The sequence below is a fragment of the Sebastes fasciatus genome, chromosome 4 (assembly GCF_043250625.1).
Source record: "Sebastes fasciatus isolate fSebFas1 chromosome 4, fSebFas1.pri, whole genome shotgun sequence".
In the NCBI taxonomy this organism is placed as follows: Eukaryota; Metazoa; Chordata; class Actinopteri; order Perciformes; family Sebastidae; genus Sebastes; species Sebastes fasciatus.
Genome location: NC_133798.1, coordinates 6,468,289 through 6,495,565, shown reverse-complemented (window position 1 = coordinate 6,495,565; position 27,277 = coordinate 6,468,289). Strand labels below are relative to the sequence as shown.

Here is a 27,277-nt window from a genome sequence, read left to right as displayed (position 1 = left end):
TCGTTCCCTCGAGTTAGGTATCTCGTTCCCTCGAGTTAGTAACTCGTTCCCTCGAGTTAGTATCTCGTTCCCTCGAGTTTGTAACTTGTTCCCTCGAGTTAGGTATCTCGTTGCCTTTGAGTTATTAACTCGTTCCCTCGAGTTAGTAACTCGTTCCCTCGAGTTAGGTATCTCGTTCCCTCGAGTTAGGTATATCGTTCCCTCAAGTTAGGTATCTCGTTCCCTCGAGTTAGGTATATCGTTCCCTCGAGTTAGGTATATTGTTCCCTCGAGTTAGGTATCTCGTTCCCTCGAGTAAGTAACTCGTTCCCTCGAGTTAGGAATATCGTTCCCTCGAGTTAGGTATCTCGTTCCCTCGAGTTAGTAACTCGTTCCCTCGAGTTAGGTATATCGTTCCATCGAGTTAGTAACTCGTTCCCTCGAGTTAGTAACTCGTTACTTGCAACGAGATACCTAACTCGAGGGAACGAGTTACTAACTCGAGGGTATGAGATAATAAAAATTCTCCTAGGGGGTATAGGGGTGCTCCCTACCGTAGCCTGGCAATACTAGTCTGCATTGTTTATTGGGGCTCAATTGATGTATCGATTGTTTCCGAGAGAACCTGAAGGTAGCATCAGTATCACCACCCACTCTGTCAGACAGTGACGTCACCTCCCAGCTAGAGACGGACAGTAGGAAGCTTCGGGCAGAGAGAGACATTGTTGACGTTTTGTTTTGATCGCTTTTGTCTTGATTTTGGGACATTACACCGACATCATCCGCTGATCTAAAGCCTGCTCTTCGACTCTGCCATCACGCCTCAGTGCGGGAGGATCCAGCAAAGATGAAATGGATGTTTAAAGAGGACCATTCCCTCGGTAACGGGGTTTGGATTGTTATGAAACGAGAGCTGCTCTTGTCATGTCATGCGCCCTCCTTTCTGCTTTGCTCTCTCTCTGGTTTTGCCATGTCATTCCACATATAGGTGCAGAGATGCATGCCTGTCACAGCACCCCGCAGATGAATGATCCTTAATGGCTGATGATGCATGACTATAGCAACACATGCTAACATCCTGCAAGTCAGATGACCGCTGTCTGCATCGGGTTCACCTTTAACATCACTGATACATCCTATTAGTCAGCTGTTTGGCCCCCTAAGACGTGTCTTTCTTTATGCATGGAGACATCATCTCATTACCAGATTCCATTTAAGCATCTGACAATTCAATGTGGTCTTTCTTAAATTGGTAGAAAATGTCTCAGTGTAGTAACGTTATAGTTAATAAGGCAAAAAAATAATAATAATACCAAGAAGCACTTTGAACAGTAACTTTTTGCATTGCTGCACTGATGGGTACCGCCCTCCGAGACATTCTGCTGACAAAAGACAGACATTTTTTTTAGCAACACAAATAAAAAAGAGCAAGACATTTGATTGAAATTAGTAGTGACTGTATGCTACTACATAGATGCCACATTTAAGAATGTTATCTCAATTCATTTAGGATGAGTTGCCCTAATGTGGGACACTGCCTAATGTGGGACACCTATAAGTTCCAGTGGATGTAGGTCTTCCTCAAACAAATAAAAGTCAATAAAATTATTGGTTAACACAAGCTGTGGTGTCAAGTGGTCAAAATCACATGACATCTCCAATGTCCAATCATAGATTAGTTTGTAACGATCATCAAACTGGAAGCACCCTGTGTGAAGACCACCCAAAGGTCAATGACATAGTGTTTGGACAAAAATAACGTTAAGGGTATAAATTTCTTATAAATAAAACAATCCTGCTAGTTTTTATTTCAATCAAATTTTCCATTGTCCCACTTTAGGAAATATGGTTTCGAAAAGTGGGACAGGATGATTTGCCTAATGTGGGACGGCATGAATTGTGCAATAATAATGGTTATTTATATGGTTTTAGTCTTCTAATGCATTATTAAGATATTTAAGGTGAAGTGCAAATTATATCCCATAACTGGAGGTGGCTGCATCTCTGTTAAAGTTGAGTTGAGTTATGAGTTGGTTGTTTTTGGTTGTTTTTAATCCTATGCATTACAGGTTACTCAATAATTACCCATAATGCAGTGTGTGGTAAGCAATAGTTTTATGCAGGTTAAGGTTTAATGTTGTTGCCTCAAGGTTTGATGTGTTGGCTTCTAACAGGCCCTCTGCCTGTTACGGTTGGATGTGTTTCCTGTATACTGAAATGAAAACATGATTTAACATTTGAACTTTGCAATTCACAGCACATTTTTAGCTGTGCATTTAATTAGGCCTTCTTTGCATAACAGATATCATAATATAGGCTATTTAATGTCTTTTTGATATGACTAAATACTTAAAACTATAGCAATAACTATAGCAACTATAGCAATAACATTGTTAGTGTTTCCTACATTACTTCAGGTCATTTAAGCCTTTTAACAGAGTGTCTTTTAACAGACTTTTCAGTGTCCCACATTTTGGAATGACTGTCCCACATTAGGAAATAATAATTTGTTTGAGACAACTTGGCACTTAGAGTATTAATATGTCTAACATTTATTTTATGAGTGTGATATTTGCATTTCCTTTGTTGGTTTGATTAGGACAGATCCTGGAGATTTGGGAGTGGTACTGGGTGTGGATTTAATGTATCGGCTTCATATCACAATATAGTCCAGAAGTCTGAAATGCAAAAAAATTCCCACATTAGGCTACTTCACCCTACATGGATACCACATTTAAGAGTGTTATCTTAACATTTGTTCCAGAGCTTGTTACATGTTCCACTTACATAAACATTTTAAGGTTTCAGGGGGGATATTCATTTACTAGAATTCTGAATTGAGTTTGGTGTAACGTTCTCTCCATAGATAGCTGGGGTAGGTTTGTTTTGCAGCTCCATAAGTTACATTTCTGTCACTTAGCTCCTTTAAGCCTCTGTGTTCATATTCTCTTCAGATAACCTCTCCACTCTCCTTTTTAGAGAAACGCTGTTGCCGGTTTTGTAGAGATGTTTCCGAAAGTAGGCCTCTTATCTGGGCTAATGAAAGCGTGCAAAGTGTTGAACCTAAATGGATCCACTGCATCTTATCACCAATCACCTCACCCTCCCCTCTCTGGCCTCTGTTCAGTGTCTGCCTGCTCTATATCTGGTCCTGCTCACCATGCATAGGCCTACTGGAAATAGATGCACTATCACTCTTTGATAATGATAAGCACTAAAATGTTTAATAAAGACTGTTGTTTTGATTCATCACTTAAACTAAACAGTCATGACTATTAGATTAGGATCACTATTACAATTTATGAAGATAATCACACTTTGACTTGGTGTATAGTTGCATCCTGTACAAAGCATCCACCCCTCTGTCTGTTCAGGCTGCTGCTGGCCTTTATGCCGTGCTTCTTGCATATGGAGCACTAACAGACCATGCAGGCTTGGCTGTATTTGGCAGTAAGGCACTAGAGGAGGCTCCCAAGAGGCCTCACTCATCCCTTTAATCCTGACTTCCTGTTTGTTTCCTGTCTCTCCCTCAGAGCACCGATGTGTGGAGTCAGCCAAAATACGCAACAAATATCCTGACAGAGTACCGGTGAGTAAAGGGTGAGGTGGTGTTGTTGTCGGTGGAAATGGGAGGTTAAGGGTACAGATAGAGTGAGGGACGGACAGTCAAGAGATAAGGAGGGAGCGACTGGGTGTGTGAATGACAGATATGGGCGGGAAAGAAGAGCATGAGTGAGCTATGGCAAAGTCATAGTATGTTTGAATAGCTTCACCTCCCGTCCCATCCACCCCCCGACGTAATTACAGATATCTGCAACGTCATTTCACCTAGTCACAACTCTAATTCTAGATATCTGTAATTACATTTTGACTATCCGTAACTCTAGTTAGAGATATCTACAACATCATTCTGACTAGCAGATATCTCTAGTGAATATCCTGTCTAGCTATTAAATGTTAAAACAGCTTGCCATAAGTAACCTATTAGTAAAGCTCCATGATGTTCCCTGACTTTCCCAGAATCTCAAAATCAAATTTGAATTCGCCAGACATCACCTCTAGTTTGAAAGAGAAACTGAATAAGTAACAGATATAACAAAGAAGTAACCACTGTAACATTGTTCACTAACCCTGTTTTCCTGTGCATCTGTGACAATGAATGTGACACACCAAGGAAAAGAACAGAAAGGAGGCTATCGCCTATTTTTAGCGGGTTTTCCTCCATTTAAAGGGATTATTTGTAACTTTCAGAAATGCTTCTTAACAGCGACATCTGTGGCCGTGAAATCAACGAAAGTCAGCGTCGGGCTCGCGCTTGCTCGCTCTAAATATACCCGAACGAGCGTCGCTCAAAACAGTGAGGCGAGACACGTCAGCTAAAACCACGATATCACTCTATATTTCAGCTGCTTGGCAGTAATGTTAGCTGACCAGACGAAGGTCTCTCCATGAACACGATTTAGATCTGATCCTAGTGTTGGCTTTTCCTGCCTAAGTGCAGGCTGAAGCAGCGGGGCTCTGCAGCGTGTCTCCTCTGCTCTCTCCGCCCGCAGCCGGAGAGAGCAGAGGAGACACCGGCACCCGGTCGGTAACGAGAAGACAACATAACTCTCTGAAGAGCTCCGTCACTTCGCAAGACACGGGAAACCTCTGTTGGTCTGGAGGAGCTGCAGCATTTATTTCTGCACAAACGTCCACTCTACATTCACTAGATATTCTCAGAGCTAAACTAACTCTCCTGCAGTGTGTAGTGAGCGAGACAGCGAGGACGCGCGCGCCGTCTGAGTGAAGGAGAGCAGGCAGCGGAGACGAGGCTCCGGCCACACGCGAGCGCGCATATGCGAACACGCATGTGTGCCGACCCGCTACATTTATACGCTTAAAAAGTTACAAACAGCCCCTTTAAAAAAAAAAAAATACATATAAACACAAATTTTGGTGGAAAAAGGGTATATATGTAGACTTGAATCAATCTCACACTGGCAAACTAAATCACACCCACGTCTGAAAAGCCTGTGAGGTAACCTGAGACTGACACCTCAGATCAGAGTGCATACAGAGGGACGATGTGGATAACAAGAGGTGTTTAACCGCCTGGTTCTAGGAAACACACACCCAGAGCCTTTTGTGTGGATGACAATGCCTGTTAAACTCAATCCCTTTAACTAAGTCTTGCATTCTGAATCTGTTTAATGTAAAGAATGCTGGGAGGAACAGGACACAGAATAAAAGTTTCTCCTATTGTGTGAGCTCACTGCATTGTTAGATCTTACGTAAGACACTGGGTTCAACACCGGTGGGGATCGTAATCTAGAGCGAGTTACGACTGCTAAAACATTTACATTCATTTTAACCTAATCATCAAAATCTGTTTTCAACGGTTTAAAGCTGCACAATTCAATGTTATTATATGAGCAATTAGAGATGCTAATTTAGAAAAAAATGTTAACCGATAACCGACCCTCGTTAACCGATTATTAACCGTTAACCAACAAGATTAGTGCGTCGCATGCAGCGGTGCGACAGCTGCACTGTATGAGCACAACAGACAACTGAGTCTCCAGTTCAGCCGTCAGGAGAGTAGCAGCCACGATGCTGCTTGTATTGTCGCGAACACATGCAGCCACTTTAGTCTCCACCACATTATTTAGTTTAGCTGCGAGGTGGTCAGCAGTGTGTCTGCCTGGCGTAACGTTAGCTAGTGTTTGACAAACCGTTTGTGTGTGTGGCGGCGGTGAGTGTGGGATTATCGGTGGAGTTATAGCTGTGAACGTGCACGAAGCAGTGTGTGTACAGTTTATTTGTCGGTGAATAAATGCTACAACTCAAGACCCAAACCAACTTCCTTTATCCTGCCAAGGCCTACGGAAAGGAGGCTGGGTCACGTGTCATATCTTTGGGGGTATAACACATGCCCAGTCAAATCTGGTCTGGACTCGCCGAAATTGAGCCAATCGCAACGTATGACCGCAGCTTAAGTTACACTGCGCATGTGTCATACCCCATACCCCAAGACCCATGTCCGCCCGTGACCCAGCCTCCTTTCCATAGGCCTTGTATCCTGCAACACCGGCTCAGACTTTCTTAAGGTGGGCTGTTAAGGTGGACCAGCTTAAGTAACAAGCCGCTCCTCTGAGTTTTGCTCAGCTTTTTAATTCATTTTTAATATTACCTTTAACCGTTTAACCGATAGCATTAATCGGTTCAAATTTGTAATGTTGGTTAACGGTTAAACGGTTAATTATTAACATCCCTATGAGCAATAGATCAAATAACTATGTGTGATGTGAAAGGGTCACTCGTAGTGATGAACCCACAGAAAATCTTCACCCAAGTCTACTGTTTCCCTCACTTACGAGAGCCTTTTAGCATCTTTCAGCTCATTGTTTTGGATTTAAGGCCCACAACTTAACCGTTTTGATTTTGTCCCAGCGCTCTCATCAACGCTGTTTTTTTGACACAGCAGGCAGATGTTTTCAGCTCTTATAAACCCACAATAATGTTTGTGTGACATTCAGCTTGTTGGAGTGAACATTTGCCACCATGTGGCCAAATAAATGATTATTGCAGTTTTAAGCATTCCGGACATTTTATGGAGGACTGCACATAAACAAGGTTGCTGCAGTGGCCATTGTAGGACAAGTAAGGCTTAGGCTGCGGTCTAAAAGTATTTTTTACTCTCAGGAAGGTTCCTAACGGAGTGAAATGACCAGGAAGTATCTCAGTAGCCGTGATAAGAGCTGTTTGAATCCTCTAAATGCTGAGTAAAGGTGCTTCAATGCTTCCTTTATTATCTCCTTTAGCAGAGGATACATTGGAGCATCCTTTACCAAAGGAAAGGAGATAATAACATCCCACAATTCCTTGTGGCCGCAACATTTAAAGCAACGCACCATTCTGCCGTTCTTGAAAACAAAAGATATGCTTATCTTGCACAATATTTTCCCTGTTGAGTAAGATGATCCTTTATTATATGTTGATGTAAAGTGTTCCAGCAGCAGAAGGACCTGTGGTATCTCTCTTTCACATACCGCGGCTGAAGCAGCCGGTCACTGAAAGACAGATTCAAAAATGCACTTGGCGAAGATGCGCCTTACAAGGCCTGGCTGTATACATCATTGGATTCAGCTGAGTCTGACAAACTGATATTGTCACATCCTATAATGGCCATAAAGGTTCTGATACAGCAGTGAACTCCAAAAAACTAACATTCACAAAACCGTGAATCTGCATATTAGAGTATACTGAGAATGTAACCCATACCATGCCCCAGTGTTAAAAGCCCATTTTTTCTGTTAATGTGTGTGCTCTAGGTGATAGTGGAGAAAGTTTCGGGCTCTCAGATAGTGGACATTGATAAGAGGAAGTACCTGGTGCCCTCTGACATCACAGTGGCCCAGTTCATGTGGATCATCAGGAAACGCATCCAGTTGCCTTCAGAGAAAGCCATCTTCCTCTTTGTCGATAAAACTGTCCCCCAATCCAGGTGAGAGCAACACTACATTCTACAGTTGTAATTGTGGAAGAAGAAGCAGTGTTTTCATGTATTTCTGAGGGTTGAGTGGTCGTCGTTTAACTGCCAGGTTGGCGGTTTGATCCCCGGTTCCTGCTGTCTGCATGTCGAAGTGCCCTTGAGCGAGACACTGAACCCCCAGTTGCTCCCCGGGTGCTTTACAGCAACTCACTGCTCCTTAGTATGGGTTAAATGCAGAGGTCAAATTTGATAAAAGAGTTGATGCGTTAATGGGGTATGGAAACGCCTTTACCAAATAAGTTCTGACGTAGCAAACATTTAACTCACATGACTGATTCCGCTCTCAGCAACTTCCTGGATACTCCCATAACGTGCAAATGCTTGTGAAACTTGGCCAATATTTGCTGACATGAAAGAACAATTAAAACTTGCCCAATAGAAGCAAATTCCTGAAAGCTAACAAGGTAACTTGTTCAGTTTCCGCTTCGCAACCTCTTCATCTTCTACTCTGTTTACTGGCGGATTACAGCCATGCACGCCTCCTCATTCAGCCACCTAGAATTTCCCCTCACTCCGTGAGTCCAGACCGATCCGTGACGGGTCTGTGTTTGGACCTTGACTGAAAGGAAATCCTCCCGCGATGACGTACTGAAAGCGGCGGGGCCCCCTCGTAACCCCTCTATGCCGCCATATGTTAAGTCAAGTAAAAACAGCACAATTCATAAACATCAGCAATTCAAAGTGCTTTACAGGTGAGAAGATTACGACGGAGTATTAGGGCTACATTGAGGGGGAAAAAAATCTAAGATTTTGAAAATAAAGTCAAAAAAATTTACGAGGAAAAAGTCGTAATTTAATGAGAATAAAGTCATAACTTTACGAGAAAAAAAGTCAATGACAATAAATTAACCTTGAAGCATGTATGACAGAATACGAATCAACAGCACCACAAACTCCACCTCTAAAATGATCACTGAGTCGAATCAACACATCTTGAACTGTTTCAACCAAAACGGAACATATGAACCTTATTGAAGGGAGGATTTACTGCAGGACGGAGTAGGCGTGCCTTGTAATCTGGCAACTGAGTGTATATGTTGGCCGAAAAATAACTGCATCACAGAAATGCCAAAGTGGGTTTAGCTAGTCTTACTTTCCCATTCTATACTATGTGTTTATCTGTCCATCTTTGTTACTGAAGGGCAGAACAATATGACCTCTTAGTGTGTCTGTAATCAATCTCCCTGTGAAAGAGGATGAAGCCACACCTGCACTCTGCACTGATCAAAAACACAACATTTTGTGGAGTCACATGATGCAGTAAACGCCCCCTTTTATGGGAGCGTTCACAGAGCCTGAGGAAGGAAACCCAATACACTGATATGGATATATCTGCAATAAGCCAACACGGCTGTTTATGAATTATTTGGCATTTCTGTGCTGCAATTTCTCGTGACGCATTTGCATCGTTTGGACCGCTGCAGGTTTTAGCATGGGAAACTGATTTCAAAATTCTGTCCATCAGCACAAAACAACCATTATTGGAGGCATTCTTCTTCACAAACCCACATAGGTAATGTAGTGTAATCGATTCTACTTGACTGTGTGTGTGATCTAATGAGAGTCTGGTTTCTGCTGTGTGTTGCAGTCTGACTATGGGCCAGCTGTACGATAAGGAGAAGGACGAGGACGGCTTTCTGTACGTGGCCTACAGCGGAGAAAACACCTTTGGTTACAAGGCCTTTTATACAACAAGGGCTTAACGCCACACACACATACACACACACACACACACACACACACACACACACACACACACACACACACACACACACACACACACACACACACACGCAATGACACAATAGGGCCCGACATACACTGGTGCACGATGTTTCAAACATTGGCCTTTTCACGTGTAACAAAAGTACAGCACCTACACGCTTGGCAGTTATTTATGGTCAATTTTTTATATGAAATACACATTTATGGTGAAAATATAACGACACCAAAATGTTCCAATAAACAAACGAGTAACGAACTTGTTCTCATTTCTTTTGACAGGCTCAGATGATGACTTTAACGGTCGGTCTTTTGTCATGATCACTGTTTAAAAGTCAGCTGTGGACACTGCCGTAAAATAAGAATAACAACGCACATTATAGGCACGTCAAATATCATTAACTTTTCCAAGTATCGACATCAGTATTTAATTAGAAAAAAAACAACATTTAGGCTCTGACACACACATGCCGATCATCACTCATTACCCAGTCATGCTACATTTTCTTTCAGTCCAGCTTTGTTGTCAGATATTTGTGTTCAGCTGAAGTGAGAAAGAACCTTTATATTCATGTGACTAGAATCATAACCACGTTATGGATGTATTTGTATGGCTCATCATATCATGTATAAAAACCTTCAGTATTTAACTTTAATACCGTCAGGAACTCGAAGCACTATGATAGGCTATGAGAACAACTATAAGCATGCGAATGATGATGGATGACATAAGCTGCTAGTAAGGAGGCAGCCAGAGTAAAGTGTGTCCAGCCCAGGACCAGGACCAGTTCCTACCATGTTACTGAGTGCTTCCCAGCCTGGCTGTTACGTATTTACACATGATGTTGGCTGAATAGATGTCAGCACCACCCGGGAGTCAGACTTATGATGCTATCAGCAAGGCCTGAACCTCAGTGACCTGCTAAAGAAATCCAACACTTTACTTGAAGTTTATTGTGATATTTTGGCTTTGTCATCACAGGGCAACTATCTGAAAACTATAACCACTTAAAAGGAAAACTCACTCAGTTACTCTTCTTATATAATCAATCTGAAACATCTGGTCCAAGAAATACTCTCTGTTCTCCCCTCAACCCCAGAATGCCTTTCGGCAACATCAGACATTTTGACTTGTCAAACACAGTCAATAATAATTTGTTTATGTTGAGATCAGCTGTACGTAGCGGAGCATCGTGAAACACTTCATTCAAACTGGACTGAAAATAAAACTCACCTAAACCGTCATCGTTACGCTTTCCAACGATCACCAAGTGTGCTTTGGTCGAACGCGACTGTAATTTCACAGAGTTTAATGTGAAAAAACGCTATCTACAGTTGTCTGAATCTCTCTCTGCCTATCTCTCTCTGAAGGAAAGAGGCGGGGTCATGCAGGTGTTCAGTTCCAGGTTACTTCAATCAGTGGCATGGATTCAGATTCACTTGTATTTCTGTTGTTGTGATGTCATCGTCAATTTATATTCTCCCTAAGAAAATGGAAAATATCACATAGTGCATAATATAATGGTCTCCAAACTAGAAGATTGTAATGCCGTGAGCGAGCCCTGAGGTTCGTGCGTGATTAAAGGGAATAATTGACCCAAAACTTAAAGCAGCACTAATGAAAATGCTTGTGCAAGTTAACATTCTGCAAAAGTAACAGAGAATACTGCTTATTTTTTCACGATTTCAAAAACCAAATTTTATATTTATTGCTCAAATTTGGGTGGGTGCGGTTATTAACACATTTTTCTGTGGTGTCACAAACTCAGAACACATTTGTTTTTGCTTAACCCGGACTTTAATAAAATCACTGAAAGTGCATTTTTAGTACGCAGTGTGCTTTCACACTTGTTAATGACTAAATACACGTTTAATGAACCCTGTTTGTAAGGACCGTGGTTAAAATATATGGGAGTGTTATTCATGTTTCAAATGCTTCGAGTAAAGTGTTGCTCAGGTCTGTGTCAGAGTCATAAAATCAGAACCACTCGTGATCTTTCTTCTCTTCACTCCCGATTACTCTTGTGCTGACATTTTAGCTGCATCTGTAGTTTTTTGGTGCTGAATCAAGACATCTGGTGTTATTTCCACCCATTACTTGACCCATTGAAGTATTCATATTTGTGCACCACAAAGCCGATTCAGGCTTTTCAACATGGTATGTAGATGTGTAATATATTGATGGAATGCTATGATATTCAGTATTGTTTTATTTATTCAGTGTTGTATGATTGTTAAATATATCTTAAAGACGTAAAGGAATTTTAGATATTTGAAAAAGGTAAGGTAGCTGGAAGACCTGACCAATAAAAATGAATGTAAAATGAATCATAAGGTGTTTGTCTTATTAAAAAAGGGATATAATTAATATGTTTCACTTCATATTTGTTCAAAATGAAGGATGCCCTGTGCGGTATTTGACCACTAGTAGTTCTATGGAGCAATATTTTACAAGTGGGTCCCCTTTTTTTTGTATTGTGCGCACACGAGGACACAAGAAACACTAAATAGATTCTTTTGTATACAAGAAAACTCCACAGGCCAGCTATAAAGTCACAGTTAACGGAAGTTAGAGCATGTTTAGCATGGATGTACAATAACAACTAGATGCGGCGCCACCGATCAGCCTTGCTTCCACAATCGCTTCTTGCTTCCTTATCCAAAAAGCATTTCCCCCGTAGACCACCATTGCAATAGAGACGTCTGTAAAACTGTTGACAGGACACCTCGAACTGCAGAACAGGTTGATTGATTGAGGTTTTATATTTGTGAAACTTTCCTTGAGCCGAGATAAGCGATTTAAAAATCCGGTGACGTCATCACAGTGTAAAGTCTGAGGGCCGAGCGAGAGCTCGGGGGCAGGGCCATCAAACTGTAAATATTTAATAATATTCAGGAGGGCTAATGTTAGCCAGCTCTCTCGATCATGTTTCCTATTATTGTCGAGATGTGGCGCTAATTTTATATGCCTCTATAAATATGGACCTTTATACCGGCACTTGCAAAATTGCTGCCTTCAGATGGGGTCGTGTTTACCGGGTTCCTGAGAGGAGTCCGTATGAACATGAGCAATTCTCATTGGACTGAATAGGCGGCATCTTGGGGTCTGGTATCCAGTTCTCATAATACAGTACATCTTTAGGTCTTTAGCATCGGTAATGTGAAACGGAATACGTGGGTGGGGTTTAGTTATTAGAGGGATTTAAATAAAATCATTTCGATGTGATGGATCACTCAAAAGCAGGCGTAGATTGGCTTATTGATAACATTTTTATGCAGACAAATAATAATTTTAAAAAAAGACATCCACAGAGCTTTTAGAAAGGTGTAAAAAAAAAAAGAATGGCCTTTTTTTTAGTTTTTTTTTAACATTATTATGATTGTGAACAAGGCAAAAGGGAAAAAATCTCTAATATAGAGGAATAAGAATGACATTAAATACGCAGCGTAATAGGGCTGTGTATGGGCAAGAATCTGGCGATACGATACGTATCGTGATACAGGGGTTACGATTCAATATATCGCGATATATTTCAATACCGTAAACAAGGCGAATATTGAGATTTTTTAAATCTAATTTTAGGAAAACTGTCTTAGAATAAAGAACACACCACTACATGTATAAAATCTGAGCAAAAAAAGTGACCTTTTTATGCAATTTACATTTATTACAGTTCCTGTAACATTCAACATCATAGCACTACACTGAGAGGGCACTTGTCTTTGCAAATTAAACAAAATATTAACTGGGTAAATTTTTGCATATAAACTATTAATTAAAAATCAATACAGTGTTTTTGAGAATCAATACAGTATCACAAAAATATATTGCAATACTCGATATTTTCAATATTTTCAATATTTTCTTACACCCCTACAGTGTAAAGCTTCCTGGTCATAACTTGCAACATGCTGTTCAGTGTTAGCCAAGCTGAGGTGGTGTCGTTACTTGTCGGTGGAATCTGCTGAGCTAAAGCAATAACACAACTGATCCTCAGTCAGTGCTCTTCCATGAAGGACCTAACTGTTGTGCAGAAATATGCAGGTTCAACTTATTCTTTGTCTTTATGAGTGAGTTAAGTGTCCCAGAGGACGGGAATCTATTCTAACATGCACGGGGAAACACCCTGATCAGGTTTGCAGGTCATCCCGAGCTGAATACAGACACGTGTACAATCATTACTGTGGGGAGTTTGTCTTCAGTCCACCTGACCAGAATGCTTCGACTGTGGGAGGAAACCATTTAAACTAGGACTGGGAGTCGGAACCCACAACATTTTTCCATTTGCAGACAGGTACGTCCAGCTGTGTTTTCAGAACACGAACACCAAACAGCTGCCATAACATAATATGTTACACACGCATTTGTGAAAATAAAACCGTCATCTGAGGACACTGAACAGCGGTCATCAACCTCTACGAACAGCAGGACGCAGCCGGGTGTCCTGCTGTTGCAAGCAGTGACATCCTGGGCTGTGGAGAGTCAAATATAGCCAAATAATATTTATCCAGACCTCAAACCTCACTGACCTGAGGCCTGTACTACGAAGCGAGTTCAACATACCCAGGGTATCTTCTCGTTATCTGGCTTCACTAACCCTAACAAACGAGATCACGCTAAGCGGTCCTACGACGCTGGTTATCAACTTGGTAAATCAACCCAGGGTTTGTCTATCTGACTATGAGCACGTTCACATGAACGGGGGCGGTGTTTGCAGCATATAACCAATCACAGACATGGACAAGTCTACTGTCAGCAGAGTGACATATTATACAAACCAAGTGCAAACTATAATATTAGACAAATACGAAGAAGTTAAACACATAATCCAGACTAAAATTGACAGAGTTGAAGAAGGACAGCTGGTAAAAGAAAAAAATTGCAGATGTGTGAATACTTAAATTAACAGATTTATTAATTTAACTGAATACTCAAAAGTCAGACATAGTCGTCTAGATGGGGCAGTGATATTATAAAAAGCTTTCAGATATTAATTGATGAATAGGTAACTCTTAATTATGGCCTTTGATAAGATTGTGGTGTGTGTGACTATTTCAGCCTTCTCCCAGCTGCGTCCCCGTCTCCGGCGGTGTGAAACGGACTTGAGTGCAAATAAAAAAATAAATATAAAAACATAATTTAAAGCGGTAAACACCCAAAGCATACAGCCAGCTGTCCTTCCTACATCTGTCAGTTTAAACTGTGTTGCTTGTAGCCTGGATTATGACTGTAACTTCTTCATATGTGTGTAATATTATCATACAATCTGTTCACCGAGCTCTGATTGGTCAGTAGGCGGAGCTTTTATACGAGTTGATCTCTTATCTGGTTCGCTCCGGAGCAGGTTAGCTGTTCAGCATCAGTTACCGTGGCGATCTACCCTGGTAAGAAGTGAACCACCGTTGTAGGACTGAAAACCCTGAAGGGTTAAACCTGAAGTTACCTCGCTAACCCTGAATCCTGCTTCGTAGTACAGGCCTCAGCTGACCCAACAGGCAAGTTGGACCTTGACGAGGACATTCCAGCTGTAGAGTGGGTCTTCAGTGGAAGAGCAGGAGATCTCTGTCACTGCGTGGCCACAGAGGGAAGGCCTGGCGGTGGAGCTGCTGCCAAGCCTGCTGGTACAACTGGGATGCCTGCTTGTAGTCCCAGTAAGTCTGCAGCTCCGTTCTCCTGAACAGATACACATAACAAAATAAATGCATGAGCGGAGGAACCTAGTTATTGCTCAAACTTTGGTTCTTGTGTTCACATGATCATTTAAACAAATCTATCTGCTGTAATTCATGAAAACAAATGTCATGTGTTTTACATAGAAGGTTAATAGGTCCTCTATTTCACACGTGTATTCGTTCTGGAAGATCCATCCACTGTAAAAGATTAGATTCCAACAGTGCTCTCTGCATGGATACAAACATCCATTATGCTAGGCAGGACAGTGCTTGTGTTACAATGGAACGGAATGGTTTGTAGGCCATTGTGGCCACATATGAAATGATATCTTTTCCCCTGCGTAGCCTTTTGTATTACACATGTTTTTATGAAGCTTATGCGGAAGTTCAGACAGGAAGACCCTCCTTACACTCTCATTCATTCACAACCTTTCTGTCTCTCTCTCTCTCTCTACTGGCTCCTACTCTATCAGCTGACTTTTGGTGGTTCATTCTTAGATAACCAAACAGCCATGCTCTCTGTGAGCCAACTGTTCTCCTCTCTGCTGCTGTCAGTTGTCATTTCAGTGCGACTCGAGGCAACCCGCCTCCACCCCATCACCTCCAGTCTTCATCATATTCAGTGCCCAGTCCTGCTCCCGTCATCGGATCTTCAGCTCCTCCCTTCACCACCACCATCAGTGTCTAGACTCCAGGGAGGGAATATACCTAATCTCATCACAGCATCACTTTTAATGGATATAACCTTTCAGTTTTTTTTTTTTTTTATCTACTCTATTTAACAAGGCAAAAGTGAGCTAGGGCCAAAGGTTTAGCCCTTCAGGAACTAATGGAATTAGTCTATTGAGCACAATGGAGCTTGTTATTAGCTCACCTTCCTCAAGTCCAGGGTGCTAAGTCCAAGTTCCTAAGAGAAATAGTTTCCAAGTTCTACTCCGGAAACAAAATCAACCAGGTTAGCTCCTACAGGTAGTTCACCAAGCGGCTTCACACGAAACTAAAAGATACTACGACAAACTGAGACTTTCTTGATTTGCAAAATTATCTTTTGAATTGACAAACATCATATGTGTGATTCATGGCGTAATTCAAACTGGATCAAAAAAAATTCTCTCTCTCCGTTGACTACCGTACATAAGGACCCATGGTGGTCCACTGGAAGGGGCGGGACTTTGCCTTTCTATAATTACAAGACAAATGGACACTCCCCTGACCTCAGTTGTCTCCCCTTACCAGACATACCATTATTGTTGTAGAAAACCTTGTTAGTGTATGCTGGGGCTGGGTGGATGAGTGTGTGTGAGTGTGTGAGTGTCCATCCATGTGTAGGCCAAGCTGGACCGGGCTGGGATCAGGTTATCTGCTAAAATGCTGATAAACAGAGAGACCACTGTTCTCCTTGTCAGAGAGGATTCTCAGCCATCAGCACACACACACACACAGACACACACACTCTCTAATCTCCTGCAAGCTATGTGACACCATTTGGACAGAAATCCCTCCGACAATATGAACACAACTACAGAAAATAGACACAAATCATGTGTTGTAAACAAAATCACAACAAGGTCACACACAGCAACAGCAGTACTGACATTATGAAATAAGAAAAAGCATTACTCAGATTGTCTTTATAATGCTGTTACTGGAGATGACTGTGACACATACACGTTTAATTATTGCTGTTGGTTGTTTGCCTCACTGTTGATTCGACATGCTGCAGCAGCAGATAAGATGAGAGTTACCCAGAAGGACAAATTGATGAAAGCCAGACCGTCGTTTGGAGATCTTCATTAGTGTTTTTGGCTTGTTCAGAGGCTGCTTAAAACCACAGTGAGATTATGAAAGAGCCTATTGTTTGTTACCTGAGGGAGTTGGGAAGTGCTGATGGGTCAGTGGCTGCTACCAGAGACAGGAAGGAATGGAAAAGCTCCAGTTTACACAGAAGAGACCTGAAGACACAAACATGCGTAAATATCACTGAATTTTGGTCCAGATGAATAGTCAGTAAACAATGAATTCTCCTTTGACATTATATAATAATAATGTGTGATAAAGTGAGAGAGTGTTGGCTCCACCTGACTTTAGCTGTGCCTAAGGCCTTCTTGGTGACTCCATGTTTGTAGCCGTTGGCAGTGACATCTAGTGGCTGCTCAGTCACATTACACCAGCTGATAGCTGGAACAGGATGAACTTTATTAAACACATGTAGGCTTTTCATATTGCATATCCTTAGGCCTGGGCTAAGAGTTGACTCTGGGATAATTTAGCCCCTTTACACACACACACACACACACACACACACACACACACACACACACACACACACCCAACCACGGTTAACCTAAGCCCTAGGCTATACCATTCACGCTGCACTTCTACTAGCGCTGGGTTAAATGTCTGTTGGAACACGTGGCTGATGTTTACATTCTAGAATGAGCGTGACTACTCTTTAAAGCTGCAGTAGGCAGTATATTTTTGGCATCATTGGGCAAAAATTCCTTAATAACCTTTCAGCATATTGTAATTCAAGTGTTCTGAGAGAAAACTAGACTTCTGCACCTCCTCATGGCTCTGTTTACAGGCTTTAGAAAAACGAGTTTAGTCGATTTTCAGGGGAGCTGATCTGGAGTCTGCCGTCCACTCGTGAACTAGGCAGCGCTGATCAAATATGAATCAATATTCTGTTACTGTAATGCCTATTTCTCGCCTCAAATGTTTTCAGAATCATCTTGTAGTGTACTGTTTAGCTGTAAAATGAGAAAGTTTGTGACCCGCCGGCAATGTTGAGATCTGCTGAGGAAATACCAGGCACCGCCCACCAGCCGGAGCACAGCCAATAGGAACGCTCTCTCTCTGAAATGACCTGTGATTGGTCAAAATCTTCCGTCATAGGCTAGATTTTTTTTAATGCCTGAACACAGAGCCATGAGGAGGTGCAGAAGTCTAGTAGGTTATGATGTCATTTTTGCCCAATGATGCCAAAAATATATTGCCTACTGAAGCTTTAAGCAGCTGTCACACTCAGTTTAGGAGAATATGAGTCAGAGTTTCAAAAACTCTACAAAAACAATACAAACAACACAGCGACCAAGATTGCTATTTACCAAACCCTTAAAATGTACTTAAATTCAATAACAGTAATCAGCTCTGACAATTTCAATTTCAAGTCCTTCAGCACATTGTTGCAGTAGAAAGAGGGGGGAGCGTATTTATAAACCTAACTCTGGAAACCGACATCTGTAGAACATTGTGAGAACGCACACCACGCTGGTTTTGATTATCTCTACCTTCCACGTGGGATCGATGGGAAAGATTTCTAGGTTTACGACTTGCGAGCGTTCATGCCCTCGGACAGTTGGATGATTTCAGAGGGTTCAAAATACTGTGCATTGACAATGTATCACTATATCCATTATGTTAATGTTTAACTACCTTGTGAGGGACCACGTTTGTCTGCTTTCAGAGCTTTCAGACAGAGTTTTCCTATCGTAATTACAGCTTGGATGTTGACATTGTGAATCGTGTTTACAAGTCGGAAACTAGTAATGTCTGTAACTCCCCTATGATATGAATGTGGCATTAGAGCTCCTTTCTGGTCATTCAGACCAAAATGTGTGTGTGTGATGATCTTACCTGCTCCACAGGGGGAGATACGTCCCTGTCCGGCCTGATGTCGCAGCTTGGTCTGGGCCTGGCTGAAGGGGAACTCCAGGCTGGACTGGAGCAGCACAGGTGGACACACAGAGAAACCAGCAGGGAGGTCCGATACATGGGAGCACCTGGGGAGTACAGGAGGACTACATTCAAGAGAATCCGCTGATTCCTGTACACTGAAGGAGAAATACCTCCACAATACTCCAACACTGCTAAACGTAACAGTGACTGATGACATATAATGGATTTCTCACAAGACTAATATTGAGGTTTTGAAGCTGGTAACAATGTGGATATTCAACATCTGTAAATCTGATATTTTTATTTTATTTTTTTATAGATAAATAAACCCTATATTACCTCAGATGTGGTTTTAGCCACCTTCAAACTGGAGATGGACAACTCTAATGTCAATTCATTAGAAAATCTATGGCAAGCTGTTTTAACATTTCATAGCTAGACAGGATATTGATTAGCTGGATTAGCAACTGTTTACCAACTTTATAAGGTATTTATAGGTCAAAATGTTGTGCAGCTTCAAAAATGGGGTCCTGAGAGAATATTCCCTCATGAGGCTCAGAACTTGTAGCTATATCCCCGGTGATGATGTTGATCTCAATGAGACTTTAACGTGGTTTAACCTGACTAGTGTTTTTTATATTTTATTCACAAAGATAACAAGATGAGCGAGAAAAGGCCCTTCTTCCAGGTTTCTGAAAACTTTCAATTCAAAAGTATCCAATAAAGAGTTAAACTGTAGTGCTTAATCGTATGTGAGAAAATGAATAAAAACGGCCATAGCATTTCCCAAATCGGTGGGGTCTTCAACGTTCTTGATTTATCTGACCAACAGTGCAAAACTCAAAGATATTTAATTGACAATGATGTTTATTAATTGACTTATTGTTTCCGCATCACTCCTTACCTTGTAACCAAAGCTCTCTGCATAACTTCCTGGCTGTATGGACACTTTCCCACCACCACGGTGCTGAAGTAGAGCGCCTCCTGCAGGTAGTGGGACAGCAGTGCACCCTGGAAGCCCAGCACCCCCCAGCGGGCCAGCTTGTCACTGCAGGAGAGGGACAGAGTCGGCTCTCCTCGCCCAGGCTTCACCCGGAGCACCCCTGTGCTGTGGTACCCCACCCCAGGGTGCAGAAGGTCGGCCTCGCCGCCCGAGACACACTTGGCCCCTGTTCTGTGAATGTCTGGGACCTGTGGAAGCAGTCCTGCATCGTCAGAGGGGCCTCTGGTTTCTATCTCCAGCTGTGCTGAATCTAGTGAGACAGCTTCCACGGGCGTTTTTGCAGAGTGACTCTGTGATGGATCTTCACTGCTAGATGATTTTGAAAGGAAGGATTGTTTTGTGTCTCGTCTGTCCTCTAGATTGGTCTCCCCTGTCCTCTGTTCCTCCAGACGGGGCAGTTTAGTGTTTTTTCCTTCACTTGGTTCCTCAGCCTCCCTTTTCAGGTCTCCTCTTCCATCAGTTCCTTCATGGCCCTTTACAGATGTGACAGGAGGGCAGGGCTGAGACTGGCTGTCAATCATGGGGATGATGGCAGCGTCACCACCTGGGAAAACACAAGAACTTTCAGACTGATTTTGGTTTCCTGGACCGACCACTGGCACGGGGACAGAGTTCAGCTGTAGCTTTGTGAAGGCTGATACTGAAACTAAAGCTGTCTGACAAGAATAAAAGTCCCTGACACAGCATTTAGATCAACACAGGAGACTCAAACCTATTCTCTTCTTTCTAGGAACTGGAATAAACACAAACTGTAAAGAAAAATTAAAAAAACATTCAAGAAGAATAAAACAAGAGCTCAGTAATCATGGAAAAAAACATGCACTACTTCACAGACAAAAGATACGCCTTCCATAAAAATATCTAAATTGCAACACATGAAAAATATATGACAACATACATCGATCAGCCATAACATTATGACCACTGAATAACATTGACTATCTCGTTACAATGGCACCTGGCAGTGGGTGGGATATATCAGGCAGCAGGTGAACATTTTGAACTTTGTGTTGAAAAAATGGGCCAGCGTGAGGATGTGAGCAACTTTGACAAGGGCCAAATAGTGCTGGCTAGACGACTGGGTCAGAGCATCTCCACAACTGCAGCTCTTGTGGGATGTTCCTGGTCTGCAGTGGTCCAAGGAAGGAAAACCGGTGAACCGGCGACAGGGTCAGACCCGAGGCTCATTGATGCACGTGAGGAGCGAAGGCTGGCCCGTGTTGTCTGATCCAATAGAAGAGCTACTGGAGCTCAAACTGCTGAAAAAGTTCATACTGGTTCCAATAGAAAGGTGTCAGAACACACAGAGCATCACAGTTTGTTGCGTATGGGGCTGCATAGCCGCAGAACAGTCAGGGTGCCCATGCTGACCCGTGTCCACCGCCAAAAGCGCCTACAATGGGCACGTGAGCATCAGAACTGGACCACGGAGCGATGGAAGAAGGTGGCCCGGTCTTTTAAATCATGTGGATGACACCAGTATGCACTAAGGGAAGAAGGCAAGCTGGCGGAGGCAGTGTGATGCTTGGGCAATGTTCTGCTGGGAAACCTTGGGTCCTGCCATTCATGTGGATGTTACTTTGACACGTACCACCTACTTAGACATTGTTGCTGACCAAGTACACCCCTTAATGGAAACAGTACTCCCTAATGGCAGTGGCCTCTTTCAGCAGGATAATGTGCCGGTGGTCATAATGTTATGGCTGATCGGTGTACAGTATATCTTGGTTTAAATCCTGTGGATCATCTCACATAAGTAGCTAGATGGTGGTCATGTTAAATGAATTCTGTGAAACTAACAGCCAGTTAGGTAGACTGGGAGCATACTGGACTCACAGGGAGTGTGACTGGTAAAGAAGAGGAAGGAAATTCCTGGCTGAAGCCTCCACTTCCCCCGCTGATCCGCCTGACAAAACACAGAGCTGTCCCCACCACTCACTGCCTTGTGCAGCTCCTGGATCAGGTACCTAAACACAAACACAAACACACACACACACACACACACACACACACACACACACACACACACACACACACACACACACACACTAGGGGTGTAAGAAAATATCGATACACACGAGCATCGCGATATTATGCTGTGCGATACTGTATCGATTCTCCAAAACACTGTATCGATTTTTAATTAACCTCTTCAAAATCCGACGGCCCACCATCAGGCCCGGCTGCTATTCGATCTATCGGAGGTTGTAACGGGCTCAGTATCATATGAAACTAGAAAACCTAAGGAATCCATCGGTACCAACCATGCCATACTAGCGGGATGAGAAGGAGGCTAAATAACACTCCAAAGTTACGATAAATTTTGGTGAGGAAAAACTGGCATGGTGATTTTCAAAGGGGTCCCTTGACCTCTGACCTCAAGATATGTGAATGAAAATGGGTTCTATGGGTACCCACGAGTCTCCCCTTTACCGACATGCCCACTTTATGATAATCACATGCAGTTTGGGGCAAAAAATCATGTAGTTTTTTGCAGGCAGTATAAATTATTTTTGCCTATTCTAAAATAGTGTATTTCTGGTGTGTTCTTTATACTCAGAATGTTTTCCTTAAATTTAATTTTAAAAAAAATTGCAATATATCACCTTGCTTACGGTATCGCAATATATTGAATCGTTACCCCTGCATCTTGACCGCCAGATTCTTGCCAATACACAGCCCTAACACACACAAAATATGGTAGCCACCTATATACTCAATTTAGTGTATGCTCATGCTTCAGTATGGAGAACCAGAGCCAACAAGCTATTAGGAACACACAGAAAATGTAATACACACCTGATACATCCCCTCCTAGCAATGACTTCTGCATGGCTGTCATTAAGTATTTCACCTAAATGAATGTGAGAATCAAGAGAAACAAAAACAACAAATTATTATAAAGGCTGGTTTTTTTTAGAAATGAAGACAAACCTTCTACAGGTTGAGAATATATTTGTTGTAATCTAAGGACCGATACTAACAGAGGACTGCAAAAGAGCGAAAACAAACTTCATTCTGGGGAAGATATTTTTCCAATATAACACATAAATGCATTATTTCTGTGGACGTTTAAAGCAGCAGTGGGTAGAGATGGAGCGAATATGATTAAATAAAGTTATTTTAATAAAACGGTCACTATATCCTGACAGTAGTGCATGAGACAGGTAATCTGAAATAAGTCATGTGCCTCTCTGTTCTCCGGTGTAAATATTTTGTGTGGTGGCAACTGTATTTGGTTGGGCTGCCAAAACAAACTGTCTGTATGGCAGACGGAGACATGGAGTACTCAGCAACACAAAGAAGGCCAAAAACAACTGACCCAACACCACACACACCTTTGGGACTCATAGCTGTCCGTCCAATGCATTTGGTCCCAGTTCCCAGGGAGACAACCTCCCTCTCAACTGAGAAAGAAAAAAAGACTTTGATTAGAATATAATTCATCACATATTTCGTCTCCATAATTCAACATTTGTCTTCTTATTCTAGACATTTTCATATCCTAATTCATGGTTCTTGTGTTCTAATTTTGCTGTGTTGAGCTGCTACTTTGTAGCCTATAGCCTAATTTACGGAGCCCTCCTAGACCCCTGGGAGACAATTTTATTAATTAGTTCCCTCAAGTTAGTAAATCGGGAATGATTGGAGGAAGTGCACTAAGTCATGCCCTCGGCTTTCTAACTTGAGGGAACAAATTACTAACTTGAGGGAACAAGTTCCTAACTTAAGGGAACAAATGACTAACTTGAGGGAACAAATTACTAACTTGAGGGAACAAGTTACTAACTTGAGGGAACGGCTTACTACCTTGAGGGAACAAATTACTAACTTGAGGGAACAAGTTACTAACTTGAGGGAACGGCTTACTACCTTGAGGGAACAAATTACTAACTTGAGGGAACAAGTTACTAACTTGAGGGAACGGCTTACTAACTTAAGGTACGGCTTACTAACTTGAGGGAACAAGTTACTAACCTGAGGGAACGGCTTACTAACTTGAGGGAACAAGTTAATAACATTTTCTCCTGGGGGTGTAGTGGGGCTCCGTACTAACTAAATATGAGCAGAACATATTTTTATTCTTCTACAGATGTGTCCTGTGCAACATGATTTGTATTGTATTGTATTGTGTTGTGTTCACACTTGAAGTCTTAACCTAATGTTGATGTAGGAGTTACATTTAACATGAGTGAAACTAACTGTAACGTTAGCTTGTTACTTCTCCAGTAAACATTATATAATTTATATTAACATTAGCTGAAATGTAACGTGTAGTATTAGACATGGTGGACGATAGACGATATTAAAATGAATCCAGCTGTGCACAGTTACAGATGTATTGTTGTCATGAGAACATGAACATGCTGTTGTGTAGTAGCTCGGTCCAACCTGTATCAGAGTCAGCACACCGGGTGATCTTGAGCACCGCGGCCAGCAGGGTCCACTCTCTGCCCGGCTCAGGCTTCCCTCTGCGGGGGAGCTGCTGGAAACGCTCGAAGCACAACTTGGCGATTTCATCCGCGTTCACCATGTTAAACCATGTTAAACCATGTTAAACCCCATGGTTAAACCGGTCAGGGACGCAGCCGAGCATTACAGCTGATTAAAGTTAAAGTTAGAGATATTCTAAACAGTCTGGGTGTTTAAATGGACAATATATGAACAATATGTTGGTTAAATTCGACCGGCGAGGCTGCTTGGAGGAACCTCGAGAAAATAGAGAGGTTACTTCCGGTCCTAGCCAAGGAAGGCTGTACTTTCACAATAAAGGTCGTTTATATATGGAGAACTGAAAATCTTAAGAAAGAATGAATGAAAACGATTAAAATGGCATTACAAATAGCAATACCACAGTATAAAAAAATGCATTACACTGTATTTATACTTGTATATTTAAATTGCTCATTAGATAGAAAAATATAGGGTGAAGACATTTTTTGCATTTCAGATTTCTGGAATATATTGTGATATGAAGCCAATACATTAAATCCAAACCCAGCACCACTTTGAAATCCCCAGGATGTGTCCTAAATAATCAAACCAAAAAAGAAAGATGCAGATATCACACTAATAAAGAAACGGTAGTACTCTAATGCCAAGTTTTCTATCACAAATCTTGATTTTCTAATGTGGGACGGTCATGTCCGAAATGTGGGACACTGAAATGCAGAGACCTAAAAAAATCACCTTAATTAATGTAGGAAACACTCCAGGCTAAATGTGCAATGATCCCATGTTCAGTAATTTTACCACCTACAAAGTTATTGCTGTTATAAAATCTAGGCTTATGTGTGGATGTTACATGGAGAATCATACAACATCAAACAAACAATAAGACTATTAATAATAATTAATAAATAAAGAATAATGAATCAATACAATAATAGTTTTGAAGCATTTAGGCGTATTAGAAAGACATTAAATATCAATAGTTTTATTGACTTTTATTTGTTTGAGGAAGACCTACAACCACTGAAGCATAGGGGTCCCACTTTACGGCAACTCACCCTATTATTATTGTAATACCATTATATTATGCAGACCCAATTGTAACTACTTTATATACTGTCAGTTAGTTTAATCCAAAACAGTGTATCATGTTTTACAAGCTTATCATATATTTTGTATCTAAAACCTCAACCGACATAGGATCTGTCTAATGAATGGAGTAGTAGAGTAAAAGCTAAAGATATTTTCACCTGAAATATTGTGAATTATAAAGCAGAATAAAATGGGAATATTCAATACATACACTGCTACGTAGCCTACACTCGGACCTCTTTCCTACAGTATGAACGGTAAATTCTGAAATATTTATACCACGCTGACTATTTGAATATGAATGATCTGAATTGACTTCATGATGTCAGTTGCACAACTAAGGAAACAGAAGCATTGTGGGCAGATGAAGAGTGGGTGGTGGATGTGTGGCATGGGTATCAGTTTGGTGTGACTACAGGTTCATCTAAGGTCACGTGATGCTTGTTCTAACCTGACCGTACGTCTCTCCTTGATATGCAGTTTCAAACATGCAGGTCAAACATTGACTGGCACACTGATTATCTTGGTCACATCTGTTGCACCATTTTGCAAACACTGCAGTGCTGCCGTTTGGCTGCAGCCACGGCTGTAACGGCCAGCATGAGAACACTGAGCCTCTTTGTGCTCTTTGGATACGCTTACATGTCTTACGCAAAAGTGGAAACTGATTTAGCTCCAAACTGTCGTCATTTCTTCTGTGGACAAACTGAGCCGATACTGGCCAAAGATGCAGATCCCAGTGCAGTGCAGTCCCCCCCCCACACATCTGTCAGAGGTTCATGTGGAGGAGACCACTTTTTTTCACCTCACTTCAGCATCCATACTCTGCTTACATGGCTGTGGAGGAGACCACTTTGTTAGATAGGTGGTGACCCCAGTGAGAGAGAACACCGCTTGGTTAATCGAGCCACAGGTTTACACTTTCTGAGCTCTGACAGAGGTCCTTAAATACATCCTTCCACTGTCAGTTCTTTTCTTATTGTACGACCTTTCATAATTTTAAAGGGGACATATCATGAAAAACTCACTTTGCACATACATTTAGGTTATCTGGGGTGCCTACCTACACTCATGGCCTAAAAATTACCTTTGCAAAGGTGCACCATATTTTTCTCACGAGCCAATCAGAGCAGACTGGGCTTTTTCGGGAGGGGGGGCAGTTACGTTCTAAAAACACAACTAACTCCGCACATCTCTGCATACTCCTGCGGGAAGGACGGTGCAGAGTTGCTGGATTTTGAATGAATGTTCCTGTGGCTCAGCGCTGCTCTTGTCAAACTACAGACACACACTGATCAAAGCTGCACTCACAGCACAGAGAGGAGCGGGGGATCACTGGAACACATGAACATAACACAACCCGTTCTCATCCGTGAAATACGCTTTGTATATAGAGACTTGTGGCTGGATATCACAAAGCGACGATATTTGACCACCTGAACGGGCTGCACAACCTGCGCGCTGTTATTTGCTGGGGGGGTTACACCAGTCACCGTCACACACTGCTAGTGGGGCATCAGTGATGATTGAGAGGGATTATTTTTGTATCAATTTATACCTTGTTTTTCATTCAATTCTTGCATATTATACCTTTAAAGAGACAGGCACTAAAACGGAGCGTTTCAGACAGAGGGTAAATCCAGGTATATTCAGACAGACAGGATGAGAAAAATAATGTGTTTTTTGAACATTAAAGCATGTAAACATGTTCTAGTAGAAACCCAAAATACAAGTATGAACCTGAAAATGAGCATAATGTCCCCTTTAATGGACAAGCTAACATGTGTCTGCACCTTGCTGTGTGCATTCTCATCATTAATTACCTTAAAGCATTAAATTGATAATAGAAATGTGATACACAAATACTATTCCATAGTTTGTTCCTATCTTATTTTAAGACCGATTTAAAGTAATACTTCTTATCATTAATTTCAACGGCAGAATTGCGAACCAGGAAAAATGCATTTCTTGATTTTGATCAGGATGCAATTTTGATTTGGACAATAATGATGAACAATATATAGTTATTGTTCTTCTACATTCGAAAGGAACATTTTTTTTTTTTTAAAGGAAGGTCAGCTGAGCATTATCCTGCTTCCAGTTCATACAGTTAGTGACTCGGTACATCTGTGCCTGACAGTAGA

General features: G+C 41.8%; 2 protein-coding genes across 2 annotated transcripts; one reads left to right on the top strand and one right to left on the bottom strand.

The window, feature by feature from the left end:
• Window positions 1-639: 639 nt before the first annotated feature.
• Window positions 640-11,563, top strand: gabarapl2 (GABA(A) receptor-associated protein like 2). Its single transcript, XM_074631637.1, has 4 exons — window positions 640-860; window positions 3,513-3,568; window positions 7,293-7,465; window positions 9,102-11,563. Exons 1-4 carry the CDS (start codon window positions 827-829, stop codon window positions 9,214-9,216), a joined length of 378 nt encoding a protein of 125 aa, XP_074487738.1. The 5' UTR covers window positions 640-826; the 3' UTR covers window positions 9,217-11,563.
• A 1,308-nt stretch (window positions 11,564-12,871) lies between these two features.
• Window positions 12,872-24,322, bottom strand: adat1 (adenosine deaminase tRNA specific 1). Its single transcript, XM_074631687.1, has 9 exons — window positions 23,982-24,322; window positions 22,928-22,996; window positions 22,389-22,443; window positions 21,426-21,556; window positions 19,491-20,133; window positions 18,545-18,690; window positions 16,987-17,086; window positions 16,774-16,860; window positions 12,872-14,909 (listed from the first exon to the last, which is right to left on the bottom strand). The coding sequence occupies exons 1-9, from the start codon at window positions 24,121-24,123 to the stop codon at window positions 14,777-14,779; spliced, it is 1,506 nt and encodes a 501-aa protein (XP_074487788.1). The 5' UTR covers window positions 24,124-24,322; the 3' UTR covers window positions 12,872-14,776.
• Between the last annotated feature and the right edge of the window lie 2,955 nt (window positions 24,323-27,277).

Excerpts from the sequence above, each read along its gene's own strand:
- gabarapl2 (XM_074631637.1), top strand. The coding sequence starts at position 827 with ATGAAATGGATGTTTAAAGAGGACCATTCCCTCG. Across the intron at positions 861-3,512 it reads TAAAGAGGACCATTCCCTCG|AGCACCGATGTGTGGAGTCA; the intron begins GTAACGGGGTTT and ends TCTCTCCCTCAG. Across the intron at positions 7,466-9,101 it reads AAAACTGTCCCCCAATCCAG|TCTGACTATGGGCCAGCTGT; the intron begins GTGAGAGCAACA and ends TGTGTGTTGCAG.
- adat1 (XM_074631687.1), bottom strand. The coding sequence starts at position 24,123 with ATGGTGAACGCGGATGAAATCGCCAAGTTGTGCTTCGAGCGTTTCCAG. Across the intron at positions 22,444-22,927 it reads GACAGCTATGAGTCCCAAAG|GTGAAATACTTAATGACAGC; the intron begins GTGTGTGTGGTG and ends ACATTCATTTAG. Across the intron at positions 21,557-22,388 it reads GCTAGGAGGGGATGTATCAG|GTACCTGATCCAGGAGCTGC; the intron begins GTGTGTATTACA and ends GTTTGTGTTTAG.